At 37.2% G+C, this 15,069-nt stretch overlaps 1 protein-coding gene across 6 annotated transcripts in view; it reads right to left on the bottom strand.

The window, feature by feature from the left end:
* Positions 1–15,069, bottom strand: part of HMCN1 (hemicentin 1) — a 530,431-nt gene that overhangs the window by 132,837 nt on the left and 382,525 nt on the right. For all 6 annotated transcript variants that reach the window (XR_009008571.1, XM_007166971.2, XM_057547914.1 and 3 more), the window contains 7 exons: positions 8,599–8,760; positions 7,741–7,854; positions 7,426–7,628; positions 7,052–7,133; positions 6,811–6,942; positions 5,986–6,135; positions 735–894 (listed from right to left, as the gene is read on the bottom strand). Coding sequence is in view for 5 of the 6 variants with exons in the window: in XM_007166971.2 (XP_007167033.2) it covers positions 735–894; positions 5,986–6,135; positions 6,811–6,942; positions 7,052–7,133; positions 7,426–7,628; positions 7,741–7,854; positions 8,599–8,760 (1,003 nt within the window). In the remaining variant the exon portion in view is untranslated. The remainder of the gene's footprint in view (positions 1–734; positions 895–5,985; positions 6,136–6,810; positions 6,943–7,051; positions 7,134–7,425; positions 7,629–7,740; positions 7,855–8,598; positions 8,761–15,069) is intronic.

The following is a 15,069-nucleotide window of genomic DNA, read 5'->3' as shown; positions in this document are numbered from 1 at the left end:
TTATGTATATTCAATTCATTGATTAGAAAATATACTGCAAACCCTTAAATTTAAAATACTGGTTCAAAATGATAAAGTTTGCAATACACTTAATTAATGCCTTCTGAGGTATATATAATTCTTTGAGTAATTATAATTATTATGGTATGTGTATATTATGGGGCTTTGTGATGAAGTAATATGGTGGAGTGTAGAATTCTGCAGTGTCCTTCAAAAGGCATTTGTTGTTGAAAGTAGCAGGAATCCCTTACCACATTATCATTCCATCTCTATGTGGTTTGTGGTGTGAAGTGTCAGCTGAAAACAGGATTTGGACAAATCACTATAGGAGATGAAGAGGTTATGATGATAGTATCTTTTCTCAAAATGAGCCAAGCACTATGGCATGTCTGGTGGTTTGGTGATTTCAGGACACAAAATCATATCTAAGAGATGACTGATGAATCTTTTGTAGGATGAAATTGGTTTGATGTTAGCAAGAAAGAAGAACGAATTATTTTATGATGTGGACTTTGGTATAAATGTTCTGAAATTAGAGGAATAAAATCTACAACAGTTAACTAACACTTGCAGGAATGAACATGTGAGATTTTATAACACAGAGTTGATAAATAAGGAACACATACACACACAAATACTTTTGAGTGATTCTCCAAGGAGAATATCTGTGTCCAACTCTCTAAAACTGTAGAACACATTACAATTAATGATGCAAAAATTCTTTTCACACATACCGAATTCTTTCTGTTTCACTGTTAGTTATGGGCTTTCCATCTCTAAGCCACTGAATAAGTGGGGTAGGAATGCCATTTGCATTGCAGACCAGCTCAACATTTTCCCCAAGAAGGACACTGACTTCACTTGGAATCTCAGCACCAGCAACATTTGGAGGAACTTTGGAGAAATAATTGACTTTCATTAACAAGGCACAAGAATATAAATTCTAATGAATGCAACAGAATCATAGAAAAATATGCCATTTTTATTTCATATTCTTTCTAGATTGTGGTTCAAGATCAAACTCTTGTTATTGCCACAAATTATTTTTAAATGAGGAATAGGTAGAGGAATCACTTCAATATTCCTGTTATATTGTAAGTTGGTATAATTATTTGCTCATGGTGGTTGGTGACATATCTACCTCATGGGCACCCCTCCTGGCCAAACAGAATCGCTCTTAGAGTAAATCCTCAATAGATAGCTCAGAATTAATACAGTTCAGGAGAATCTGTTTTATAAAATTTTGGCATAAACATCTAAGAAAAGTATCTAAGTTGGTTAATTCTTTCTCTATTTAAATATTATTTATTCTGAACAATAGATAGGTTTATTATTGGTTTCAAGATTTAATCATTTCTATTCCCTTTTTCTAGCCATCTTTGTTTTTCACCTTAATGATTCATTTAAGAAATAGTGTGTACTTAAAAGCTTTTGCACAGAAAAGGAAACCATAAACAAGATGAAAAGACAACCCTCAGAATAAGAGAAAATATTTGCGAACAAAGCAGCTGACAAAGGATTAATCTCCAAAATACACAAACAGCTCAGGCAGCTCAATATCAAAAAAAACAAAACAAAACAATCCAATCAAAAAATGGGCAGAAGATCTAAATAGACATCTCTCCAAAGAAGACATACAGATGGCCAACAAACACATGAAAAGATGCTCAACATCACTAATTATTAGAGAAATGCAAATCAAAACTACAGTGGCGTATTACCGCACACCAGTCAGAATGGCCATCATTAAAAAATCTACAACTTTGTTACAGAGCAGAAAGTAGCACACCATTGTAAAGCAATTATACTCCAATAAAGATGTTTAAAAAAAAATCTACAAACAATAAATGCTGAAAAGGGCATGGAGAAAAGGGAACCCCCTTGCACTGTTGGTGGAAATGTAAATTGGTGCAGCCACTATGGAGAACAGTATGGAGGTTCCTTAAAAAACTAAAAATGGAACTACCATATGACCCAGCAATCCCACTACTGGGCATATACCCAGAGAAAACCATAATTCAAAAAGACGTGCAGGGCTTCCCTGGTGGTGCGGTGGTTGAGAATCCGCCTGCCAATGCAGGGGACACGGGTTCGAGCCCTGGTCTGGGAAGATCCCACATGCCGCGGAGCAACTGGGCCCATGAGCCACAACTACTGAGTCTGCACGTCCGGAGCATGTGCTCCGCAACAAGAGAGGCCGTGATAGTGAGAGGCCTGTGCACCGCGATGAAGAGTGGCCCCTGCTTGCTGCAACTAGAGAAAGCCCTCACACAGAAATGAAGACCCAACACTGCCATAAATAAATAAATAAATAAATAAATTTATTTAAAAAAAAATAAAAAATAAGACATGCACCCCAGCGTTCATTGCAGCACTCTTTACAATAGCCAGGACATGGAAGCAACCTAAATGTCCATCAACAGAGGAATGGATAAAGAAGATGTGGCACATATATACAATGGAATACTACTCAGCCATGAAAAGGAATGAAATTGGGTCATTTATAGAGACGTGGATGGACCTAGAGACTATCATACAGAGTGAAGTAAGTCAGAAAGAGAAAAACAAATATTGTATATTAACGCATATATGTGGAATCTAGAAAAATGGTATAGATTATCTTACTTGCAACGCAGAAATAGAGACACAGACATAGAGAATGTATGGACACCAAGGGGGGCAAGGGGGGGGTGGGATGAATTGGGAGACTGGGATTGACATATATAAACTACTGATACTATGTATAAAATAGATAACTAATGAGAACCTACTGTATAGCTCAGGGAACTCTACTCAGTGCTCTGTGGTGACCTAAATGGGAAGGAAATCCAAAAAAGAGGGGATATTTGTATATGTCTAGCTGATTTACTTTGCTGTACAGTAGAAACTAACACAGTACTGTAAAGCAACTATACTCCAATAAAAATTAATTAAAAAAAAAGAAATAACATGTACATACAACTCAACAACAAAAAAACAAGCAACCCAATTGAAAAATGGGCAGAAGACCTAAACAGACATTTCTCCAAAGAAGACATACAGATGGCCAACAGGCATATGAACCAGATATTCAACATCACTAATTATTAGAGAAATGCAAATCAAAACTACAATGAGGTATCACCTCACACCAGTCAGAATGGCCATCATCAAAAAGTCTACAAATAACAAATGCTAGAGAGGGTGTGGAGAAAAGGGAACCCTCCTACACTGTTGGTGGAAATGTAAATTGGTGAAGCCACTATGGAGAACAGTATGGAGGTTCCTTAAAAAACTAAAAATAGAATTACCATATGATCCAGAAATCCCACTACTGGGCATATATCTAGACAAAACTATAATTCAGAAAGATACATGCAGGACTTCCCTGGTGGCGCAGTGGTTAAGAATCTGTCTGCCAATGCAGGGGACACGGGTTCGATTCCTGGTCTGGGAAAATCCCACATGCCACAGAGCACCTAAGCCTGTGCGCCACAACTACTGAGCCTGCGCTCTAGAGCCCGCTAGCCATGACTGTTGAGCTTGTGCGCCACACCACTGAGCCTGCGTGCTGCAACTACTGAAGTCCACGTGCCTAGAGCCCATGCTCTGCAACAAGAGAAGCCACTGCAATGAGAAGCCTGAGCACCACAACGAAGAGTAGCCCGTGCTCATCACAAGTTGAGAAAGCCCGTGTGCAGCAATGAAGACCCAATGTAACCAAAAATTAAAAAAAAAAAATTATATTAAAAAAAAAGATACATGCACCCCTATGTTCATAGCAGCACAATTCACAATAGCCAAGACATGGAAACAACCTAAAGAAGATGTGGTACATACATACAATGGAATACTGCTCAGCCATAAAAAAGAATGAAATAATGCCATTTGCAGCAACATGGATGCAACCAGAGATTATAATACTAATTGAAGTAAGTCAGAAAGACAAATACCATATGATATCACTTATATGTGGAATCTAAAATATGACACAAATGAACCTATCTATGAAACAGAAACAGAATCACAGACATAGAGAAGAGACTGGTGGTTGCCAAGGAGGAGGGGGTTGGGGGAGGGATGGAGTGGCATGCTGGGGTTAGCAGATGTAAGCTTTTATATATATTATAGAATGGATAAACAACAAGGTCCTACTGTATAGCACAGACAACTATATTCAATATCCTATGATAAACCATAATGGAAAAGAATATTTTAAAAAAATGAATGTATATAGATGTATACCTGAATCACTTTGCTGTAGAGCAGAAATTAACACAACATTGTAAATCAACTATACTTCAACAAAAAGAAATATTGATTAAAAAAAAAGAAATAATGTGTAATAAAAATATTGACAGTAGTATAAGACAGAAACACATTTTAATTCTTTCTAAATAATTATAGTGGTGTGCTGGAGGCAGCTCACACCAGCTTGCAAGAGCCAATTTTGCACATCTTTCCTACTCCATGTTCAGTGCCATCACATTCGTACCTTGAAATGGGCCACTGTGGGAATACTTACACCATAGAAACTGACAAATGATTGGTTACAAATCAAGACCTTTTTGTCTGCAGAGTCAACTGTTAAACATTTACCAGCACATTGCTATATAATATCTCCAAATCTCATTTTAGTCGTCCAGAAGATGATAATAATTATATCAAATTTGTACAATTTAAAAGTTGAATCAAGAATGTAAATGAGACATCCTATAACAAGTATATAATATAGGAAAAACACAGACTAGGCCCTATGTGTATATACAATTTCTAGTCCTAAGACATAATAGCATATATAAAAAGTCTGGCAAAATGTTTGGTCACACCACATACCCCATGATTGGCACCTCTTATTATTAGTGCATTAAACATAATTAAACATGCAATTTCTGACACTGAATCTCTGAATAGCAGTTTTTCCCTTTTTACTTCTGAAATCTTACAGCATCACTAATAGGAGAAACCACTGTTACTCATCAACATCTTAATTTTTCTTTAATTTCAGTTTTTAGGTGGTGGGTTTTAACTAATCTTATTGTGATCACTTTGCAATATATACATATATCAAGTCATTATGTTGCACACCTTAAACTAATACAGTGTTATATGTCAATTATATCTCAATAAAACTGGAAAACAAATTTCAGTTTTCTGGAGTTAGCTTTAACAGAGCATGCAACAGGTAGATAATACATATTCACAATTGCATTTACAACTGACGAGAAATTCTTTTCAGTAACTATAATAAAATTGGAAAAAGCAAGCATTTCAACTAAGTTTCAAGTTAGACTTCCATTTCAATTTAAACATTAGGCCAAAAGTAATACCCCAAAGGTTTGCTGAAAATCAAAAGGATGCAAGTTCTCCCTGCAGTGCTCAATTCTATGCTGGAACATAGTAGATGTTAATTAAATATTTCTTGGATGAATCAATGCTCCTTATTCCAAAATAGTATAAGATTCATGATTATTTAAGCTCACCTAATCCTTGGCCAGCAATTAGAACATATTTAATCTCTTCATGAGATAAATCTTACTTATCTATATAAATAGGAAGAGACCTATAGGCTTAGCATCAAAATAAGTTATTCCAGTTTTAAATAAACAAGTAATTCAATAGAATATATACTATAGGAAGGTAAACATTTCAGGAAACATGAAAAAAAATAGATTTTGAAATTTCTACTATTCTTTTCTCCACATTTATGTCCATTTTCATGAAAATACTATCTACTGGCAAATGTAGGACAGAAAATTGACAGTATTTTTTGTTTATCTAATGATGTTTTGTAAGTCAAATCATTATGCTGTGCACCCTAAATTATACGGTTCTTTATATCACTTATATCTCAATAAATTGGAAAAGAAATAAAATATCCAAAACATGCAAAAAAGAGATATTTTGAATCCATCATAAATGATCTATTTAGATGTACTCTTATTTTGTACTATAGACAGAATGTAATAAAGAAACTGAAGACAGATCAGAGTGTACCACACATACCTTGAATTGAAAGAATGTAATTTTTCTGTGCTTTTCCCTCCATATTTGATGCAATACATGTATAGTTTCCACTGTCTGAATGCTGAGACCGGGCAATTTGGAGTTTGCTACCTCCCGACAAAATATGAACTTCAAGTGAGTCAGAATTTTCTTGAGGTAGAAACAAAGCAAAACAAAACATAAAAAAGCTTTTATGTTAACATCTCTACAAGTCACTGTAAAAATGTCTTACTTTATGTGACAAATGCATTTTTTTAAGTTTTTCCCTTGTACTTTGATTTTAAAGGACAGCCTTTTTTTGAAAATGGAAAGGAGAAAAATCTCTGTAAAATGAAGAATCCTTTTGTAGGGCTTCCCTCGTGGTGCAGTGGTTAAGAATCTGCCTGCCAATGCAGGGGACACGGGTTTGAGCCCTGGTCTGGGAAGATCCCACAGGCCGCGGAGCAACTAAGCCTGTGCCACAACTACTGAGCCCGCGCTCTAGAGCCCGCGAGCCACAACTACTGAAGCCCACGCGCCTGGAGCCTGTGCTCCGCAACAAGAGAAGGCCAGCACACTGAGAAGCCCGCGCACCGCAACAAAGAGTAAACCCCGCTCACTGCAACTAGAGAAAAGCCCACATGCAGCAACAAAGACCCAACGCAGCCAAAAATAAAAATAAATTAAAAAAAAAAAAAGAATTCTTTTGTAAGTTTATATTGCAGTACATTAGGCTTTATGAACTAAACACAGCTATGTGCGTAATACTGAAACTGTGCTAGTTTATTAACATAGCGAATCAAGAGCAAAAGAAAACAGTCATAAAAAAATGCACAGCTACATTACCTATGGGTTTGTGGTTCTTTAACCATGCTATCATGGGAGGTGGGATTCCAGTGGCATCACATGTTAAAGTCACAGGATTGCTGATTGTTTCCACAATGACTTCTTTTTCAGGCCCTTCAATACTGGGTGGCACTGTAAAAAGACAGAAGAAAATCATGTGTCCTCATTAAGTTAATTCAGGATACTTTCTTTCATTTGCATATCTGGGGGAAAAAGACTTATATTAGAGGCAGATGCTCACCATATACATTGAGGTGGAAATTTTTATCATCCCGTCCTGCTACATTTATAGCTCTACATACATACTGGCCTGTGTCAGATACCTAAAAGAAAAAGATACTATTGTATGTGCTCCATTAAGTTATAGATGACCAATCACACCGTTCGAGTGTAGATTAAATCATCAGTCATCTTTATGCTTAAATGCCCCAGTCCTAATTGCCTTCTACAATCCTGCTTTTTTTAAAATGAAAAATGAGGATAATGGCATTGATGATGTTATTTTTTAAATGAAAATAATTTTTCACTGTAGTAAGGGGAATATGCAACTTCCAATTCTCCCTTCCATAATCCCACCAAGGAGTCATGACACACAAACAAGAATAAAAGATGCACCTCAGCTTTCGTGATGTGCAGCATTTGTCCATCGGCCAAAATCTCCAGCTGAGTAGACTCTGTTAGCATCCGCCCATTCTTATACCAGGTGATGACTGGAGGTGGGACAGCATTCGATTCACACTCCAATGACACTGAGGTGCCCTCTCTTACATTAACTACAGAAAGAGATTCGCTGCCATGATCTTTAATGCTTGGGGGCACTGAAGGAAGAAAATAAGAACAGAGGATTTTTTTTTCATAGAATGCTCAGATAGAAAATATCTGATACCAGTTTAAAAATGAAAAAATCTTATGAAAAAAGTATAAGCAAACCATAAACAGTCAGGGAAACTTTTTTCTTGCTTTCACCAGCTTGGTTGATAGCTATACAAGTGTATTCACCACCATCAGATACCTTGGCCCGGATAATTTGTAAAGTTCGACCACCTGTGGGCAAATACAATGCAAACTGAAGTTTGGTACAGAGGTTGTTGTAATAACTACCTTACAAATAAGATAAATAGCAAAATATATCCTTACCCTTAGAGGAAAATCTAAGCATAGATAGAAGCATATAGAAGCATTTCATATATAAAATGAAAGAATTTAATCAGTTTCCTTTGATCCTTTCATTACTATTTATTCTACTTCCTTATAAAGGAAGAAATTAATAAAATTTTCTCTCCAGTAACCAAACATGGATAATAGAACTGTTTCATATACATTCTAGTGAGCAAAACATAATTGTACTATAGTCAGTATATGTCAACAAGTATTTCTGGGTTTAAATCCCCCACAGTGCAGAAGTGGCTGTCCGTCTGTTAGTCTATCTACTGATGTTAATCTATCCTCAAGGAGCTTTAGGATCGATTGAAAACAACCAGTGATTTTATCCAATGAAAGCACTATTTACTAGTCTATCACCTCCAAGTAACTGCTAAGCAGTTCTGTTCCTAAATTTCATAATTTCTTGAAGTAGACCTTGTTACTGTACATTCCCACTGAAATCATAAAGTCTTTATAGTATTATCCTAATGGCCCCAAATGGCTGAAGAGAGGCATTTAATGTGAACAAATAAATGCAGCAAGACAAAAGTTTGGAAAGAGACTAAGTTGAAATGCCATTTGTATTAAAAATAAAGAAAAATGAGAAAGTGTTGCCCACTTCATAAAGAGTTCTAAGTTCCTTACCGGGCACAATGAGAGCATTTGTGTTTAGCTTGATAGGCTGTTCATTCTTGAGCCAGCTGAGATCAGGAGGTGGAAAACCGGAGACCTCACAGGTCAAAGAGATGAAATTGTTCACCACAACAGTGAGATTTTCAGGGTTAGGACCAATGACACTTGGAGGAACTATAATAGTAAATATATTAAGAGTGAAATATATTGGTGTTAATAGTAAACATATTAAAAGTGAAAAGTGATATTATCAGTAATACATATTCCAATTTATTAATATAAGCCCAACCACTGTACTCTGCTAAAGCACTGAGTTAATGATACTGTTAATTATTTACCTTTCTTCTTAGAATTCCCTAATGCCTTCATCAAACTCATGTCCATCAGTTTTGCTTTTCCCAATTGAAACAGAATACTAGAATTTTCAGACAGAATTATTCTGCATTTTATTTGTAAAATGTAGTTGCCAGTTCCTAAGATGGTTTTGTCAATGTACACAGACCTAATACTGCTTTTTATTAAATACATTTGAATATTCTTGTTTTTAATATTATATCCTTAAAGTTTTTATTTTCTTGCTTACAGAAATAACAGAGTAGACCTGTTATTTTAGGGTATCTATCAATAAATTATACAGGTTATTTCAACAATGTAAATCACTGACTTTCAAGATAAGCAGAAAATTTAAGAAATAAGCAATACAATGGCTTATTGTTCAAAACCAAAAAAGAATTCCAAAAGCAAAAGCAGTACAGAGAAAAAGTGGAGTAAAAAAGCATAAGATTAATAATGCAATGCCAATTATGCATGTTAAAACACATGCAGATGGAATAATAGATTTTTTTACAAGAACACATGCATGTGGAAGGAATAACATCATACATATTTGAATGGTTTCTATGTGGGGGGGGTGGGAATAGGAGCGAGGAATGAGCATAAAAATGAGTGAATATATTAATGAATGAAAACATTAATAAATAAAGGCAGAGGTGGGTTTTGCTCAGGCCAATGAAGATAGTAAGACATGAAGTAAAGAACACAACTAATGTAACACTCTATTATTATATTATACTCTCTATGTTACATTATACTCTTTTATATTAAGACTGAGGTCTTCAAATGGCATCAAAAACAAAAGCAAAAGATCAAAAGGCAAAATTGCTTTTTAAATTTTACTCTACATGGTTTTTTTATCCACCAATTTTCATATTCATTCATTCACTCATTTATCAAATATTTATTAAATACCTACTGTATTTCAGATGTGCTAAGTGCTGATACAGTATGAAAAATGCAATAGATAATATCTATAAAGAATTAATAATTTGGTGATAGTGACAGACATGGAACAAAAAATAACAGCTAACATTTTTTTGAGGGGTTATGCTGTGTCAGGCACTGAACTAAATGCTTCATGTATACCATTTCACTGGAGGCTCAGAAACCTTATGTGTTAGATACAGTTCTTATCCTCTTATTTATTATAGATGAGCAAGCTGAGACAGAGAAAGGTTAACATCTTGCCTAAGGTTTCACAGTTAGATACTGGAAGAAACTGGAAGACTGCTGTCTGGCTCTAGAGCCCTGTTCTTAGCCATTGTCCGATACTGCCTAGTAATTACAAGTGTGCTGAGTGTGAGTGTCAATCAGAAGAGTAGGGTGACAACAGGGAAATAACCTAGTTTGGGGGTCAGGAGGAAGAAGTGACATATAAAAAGATGCTGAAGTATGACCAGGAATAAGCTAAGCGGAAGACAGACAATGGATGTGTCTTTCAGAAAGAAGGCATGGCACATACAGAGGCCCAAATGGGGAAAAGAACATGGCACCAGAAGGCTGGCATGACCAGAGTCTGAAGAGCAAGGCTGCTGGGGAGTAAGGTGGAGAAGGCAAAGATTAAAGGACTAAATAGTATAAAATCCTAGAGGGTCTCCTGGGCATCATTAGAATGCTGAAATAACAGCCTAAGGAAAGGAAAGCAGAAGAGTGGTGTACTCAAAAATTAGCTTAAAAGGTATCCATCTGGCCACAGTGGAGGGAACTGGAGAGAAGGCTAGAAGGGACTCAGAAAGACCAGTTAGGAGACTATTGCTGTAATAAGTGCAAAAGATGATAGTGCTATGCCTAGGATGGTGTCAGAAAGGACATAAAAGTGAGTGGATCCAGAATATTATGTAGGTAGAATATTTAGGACTCAGTGCTTTGGGGGTGAGGTTTAAGGAGGAGGAGGAATCAAGGATGACATTCATTTTACTGGCTCAAACAATGCGAAGATGGTGATGCCGTTTACTGAGACAGAGATCCCCGGAGGAGGAACACATTTTTGGGAAAAGGTAATGAGCTCAGTTATATACACATGGTCTTAGAGTGACTATTAGACATTTGTGTCAATAAGAAGTACAGGACTTCCCTGGTGGCGCAGTGGTTAAGAATCCGCTTGCCAATGCAGGAGACATGGGTTCGAGCCCTGGTCCGGGAAGATCCCACATGCCGCAGAGCAACTAAGCCCGTGTGCCAAACTACTGAGCCTGTGCTCTGGAGCCTGCAAGCCACAACTACTGAGCCTGTACACCACAACTACTGAAGCCCGCGTGCCTAGAGCCCGTGCTCCGCAACAAGAGAAGCCACCGCAATGAGAAGCTCGCGCACCGCAATGAAGAGTCACCCCCGCTCACCGCAACTAGAGAAAGCCCCGGCACAGCAACAAAGACCCAACGCAGCCAAAAATAAATATAAAAAAATAATAAATTAATTTAAAAAAAATTAGAAGTACATATTTGAACAGAAGAGTCTAGAGTTCCTGAGGCGGCCCTGGCTGAAAATAAAAATTTGGAAACTATTTTGCACATAGATGGTATCTGAAATTTGGGAATTCATGAGATCACATAGGAAAAGAGTGGGAAGAATAAAGTCTAGAGATTGGAAAACTAAAGTGTAATAGTCAAGTAGAGAAGGAGGAACTGGCAAAGACAACTGGGAATGCGAGACTGGAAAGGCAAGATATCAATAAGGGGTGTGGGCATCACAAAAGCCAAAGGAAGAGAATTTTTGAAAAAGATAGTCAAATGCTCAAGAATGTTGAATGCTCAGAAGTAAGAAAGATAAAGCCTGAAAATGCCTGTTGGACTTCTGATGTCATTTCATGAATTCAGTGAGCAGTTTCATTGGAGTTGGGGTGAAATCCGGTGAGCAGTGGTGGGAGGAGTGAGGTAAAGGAGACAGTAAATACATACGGCTGTTAGAGAAGGTTGCTTTGAAATGGGGAAAAAAGAGAAGGAGGCCGCTGAAGAAAAAGACTAGGTCTAAGGGAGAGTTGTTTTGGGTTTTTTTTGTTTGTGTTTTTGGTTTTGTTTTAAGAGGCAAGAGACGAGTAAATTTAAGTGCTCTTGGGAAGGAGCCAGTAAAAGTGTGAATTTCAATACTGGAGAGGAAGAGAGGAGATTGTGAGATTTTTGAGGAGGCGGTCGCCAGGGATGTAGAGTCAAGTCAGTCTTTAGAAGGTAGAGGAATGCTCCCATCTTGTGTTGTAACGGAAGGAAGAAATGGCAGCATCACATGCAGCTAATATTCTCATTTTGATGGTAGGAATTTGAAGTGGTTTCAGCCATATGCCTTCTCTTTTCCCTGTAAAACAGGAGGTAAGGGCACTGACTGAGTGAAAGTGAGAGGCGACTGTGACTGACTGAATGTTTGTGTCCCCCCAAAATTCATATACTAAAGCCTTCTCAGTGTGGTTGTATTTGAAGATGGGGCCTTTAAGGAAGTAACGAAAGATAAATGAGGTCATAAAGATGGGGCCCTGATCCTACAGGATTGTCTTTATAAAAAGAGACACCTGAGAGCTTCCTTGCTTTCTCTGTCCATGCGTGCTCAGTGGAAAGGCCTTGTGAGGACAAAGTGGCCATCTGCAAGCGAGAAAGAGCCTTCACCAGAAACTGAACCCTGCTGGAACCTTGATCTTGGACTTTCCAGCCTCCAGAATGGTGAGAAAATAAACTCTTATTGTTTAAGCCATGCAGTCTCTGGTATTTTGTTAATGGCTGCCTGAGCTAAGACAGGGGCCATCTGACATTCAAGAAGGTATGAGTCACTATGGAGTAGAGCCATGAAGAGGCAGTATAACGGGCTCATTTCAAGCGGGATCTATGAATTTATCATAACACCAATATTCCTGACACCAAGAGTTCCTCTAGCCGTAGTTAGCTACCTAGGTGCAGGTATGGAATTCAGTGAGAGGTAATACAGAAAAGCAGCTAAGTTTAAAGCCTCTGGAATCAGACTACCTGAGCTAAAATCCTGGTTCTGTATTTGCCAGCTGTGTAACTTTGGGCGTGTTACTGAATCTCACTGAGCCTCAGCTTTTTTATCTGTAAAAGAGGTATAAAATAGTACCAACCACCTGGGGTTATTGAGATAATTAAGTAAAGTAACATATATAAAACACCTGGCACAGCACCTGGTCGGTATCAAGCAGTCAGTGTGCTGTGTTGTTACATGCAGAGTTGAGCCTTTATTGAGCAAGAGCGCTGAGAAGGCGTGGGCTAAGAGAAGTGATTGATGTGCTGGTCCATGAAAGTTAAACGGGATGTGAAGGCAAGTAAAGACACAGAGGGTTGAAAAAAAACTGGGAGGTCCACAGACTGAAGGTTAGGGTCCAAAAGAAACAAGTGATATTGTACAGGGAGATAACAAATGGTGTGGTTTTAAGTGAAAACAATTTAAATTGTTTCTCCCCCACATGAATTTTCCAATATTTAAGTATGGGTTCCTGGCTGCAGGCAGGAGCTCAAGACACTGTTAACCAGTAAAAGAGAAACCTCCCCTCCTGAACTCCAATTCTCAATAGTAAACACGAGTGGCTTCTGCCTCTCAAGTCACACAAGGCTCCTACTTCAGGTGTTTTTCCTATGCATTACAAAGAGGAAATGGATATGAAGGAAATATAATAAAGGAACAACAAATATTTATTTAGCAACTACCATGACTCTAGGCTAGGTTTAGGAAGACCAAGGTCCGTAAGAAATGACCATTTGCATACAGCATTTATAATAAAGTTATGGGATAGAGGTGAAGATACAGACGTATAAAGATAACAAGGTAGCATATGTAACTGCTAAAACTGGGGTATTTACAAGATGCTTTTGATCACATAAAGGAGGAAAAATTAATTCTGCCTTGTGGAATCAGGAAAAATGATCAACACTTTTATTTTTCAACATTTATTCTACTGTACTTTACAGATTAGATTACAAATTAGATTACAGATTACTTTAGATTACTTAGATTAGTACAGTATACTTTCACAATGATTATATTTGTTTAATTTATTCTTCCGGGGAATTCATAACACATTTCTTCTATTTTGGTCAGATTTACTCAAAAAAAAACTTGCTAAGAGGGCTTCCCTGGTGGCGCAGTGGTTGAGAATCTGCCTGCCAATGCAGGGGACACGGGTTCGAGCCCTAGTCTCGGAAGATCCCACATGCCGCAGAGCGGCTAGGCCCGTGAGCCACAATTACTGAGCCTGTGCGTCTGGAGCCTGTGCTCCGCAACAAGAGAGGCCGCGATAATGAGAGGCCCGCGCACCGCGATGAAGAGCGGCCCCCGCTCGCCGCAACTGGAGAAAGCCCTTGCACAGAAACGAAGACCCAACACAGCCAAAAATAAATAAATAAATAAATAAATAAATAAATAAATAAATAAATAAATAAACCCAAAGTTAAAAAAAAAAACAAAAAACAAAAAACTTGCTAAGCACTGGGAATAAAAAAAGATAAGAGTGCTTCAAATATCTGTTACACAAACACCAAACATTGCTAGACATCAATACTCCCTACATACCACACCAAAAAAGAATATCCATTATGCTAAATAAAAGTCTTTTGAAGGAAGAAATTTTTCACTAATGTCAAATTTCAGCTATTTCCAAAATGAGCTAGAATTTTGTATATGAATCACGTGTTTAAAGAAAATCTTTTATAATAATTGTTCAGCATTTCCAATATTCTGGAAGCAGCTGTGCATGATGAAAATAAAACTATTTATGGCTGACATCTAACTGCTTTTTTAGCAAAAACTTAGTATTTATGGAGTGTCTAGCATTTACTGAGAACTTAGACTCTAATAAATAAATTAGGTGTACTGATGGTTTTCAGGAATTATTTAACTCTATAAAGTTACTTTTTCGTCTTCAGGAAGTATATTACGTACCGGAGGGTGTAACTCAACATGAATTCTACAATTGAGGACAGAAACTGGTTCCAAGCAGGCCCAGTGGGTAAATTTTTATGGGTAGAAGAGCTACATTTGGTTCTAACTTGATATAAACTTGTAATCTTTGGGATTTCAAATTGTGTTTTTTTTTTTTTTTTTACTTTTAAATATGTAGGAGTAACTCTTTTTTCTTAAGGGACTGAAATAATATAAAAACAGACTCCCTAAAAGATTTGTACTTTATAAATCGCACCAGCTGTGGTAGAAAGA

The sequence above is a fragment of the Balaenoptera acutorostrata genome, chromosome 1 (genome assembly GCF_949987535.1).
Source record: "Balaenoptera acutorostrata chromosome 1, mBalAcu1.1, whole genome shotgun sequence".
NCBI lineage: Eukaryota > Metazoa > Chordata > Mammalia > Artiodactyla > Balaenopteridae > Balaenoptera > Balaenoptera acutorostrata.
Note: the sequence above shows the minus strand (reverse complement) of the source record. Positions and strands in the feature narration are given on the sequence as shown.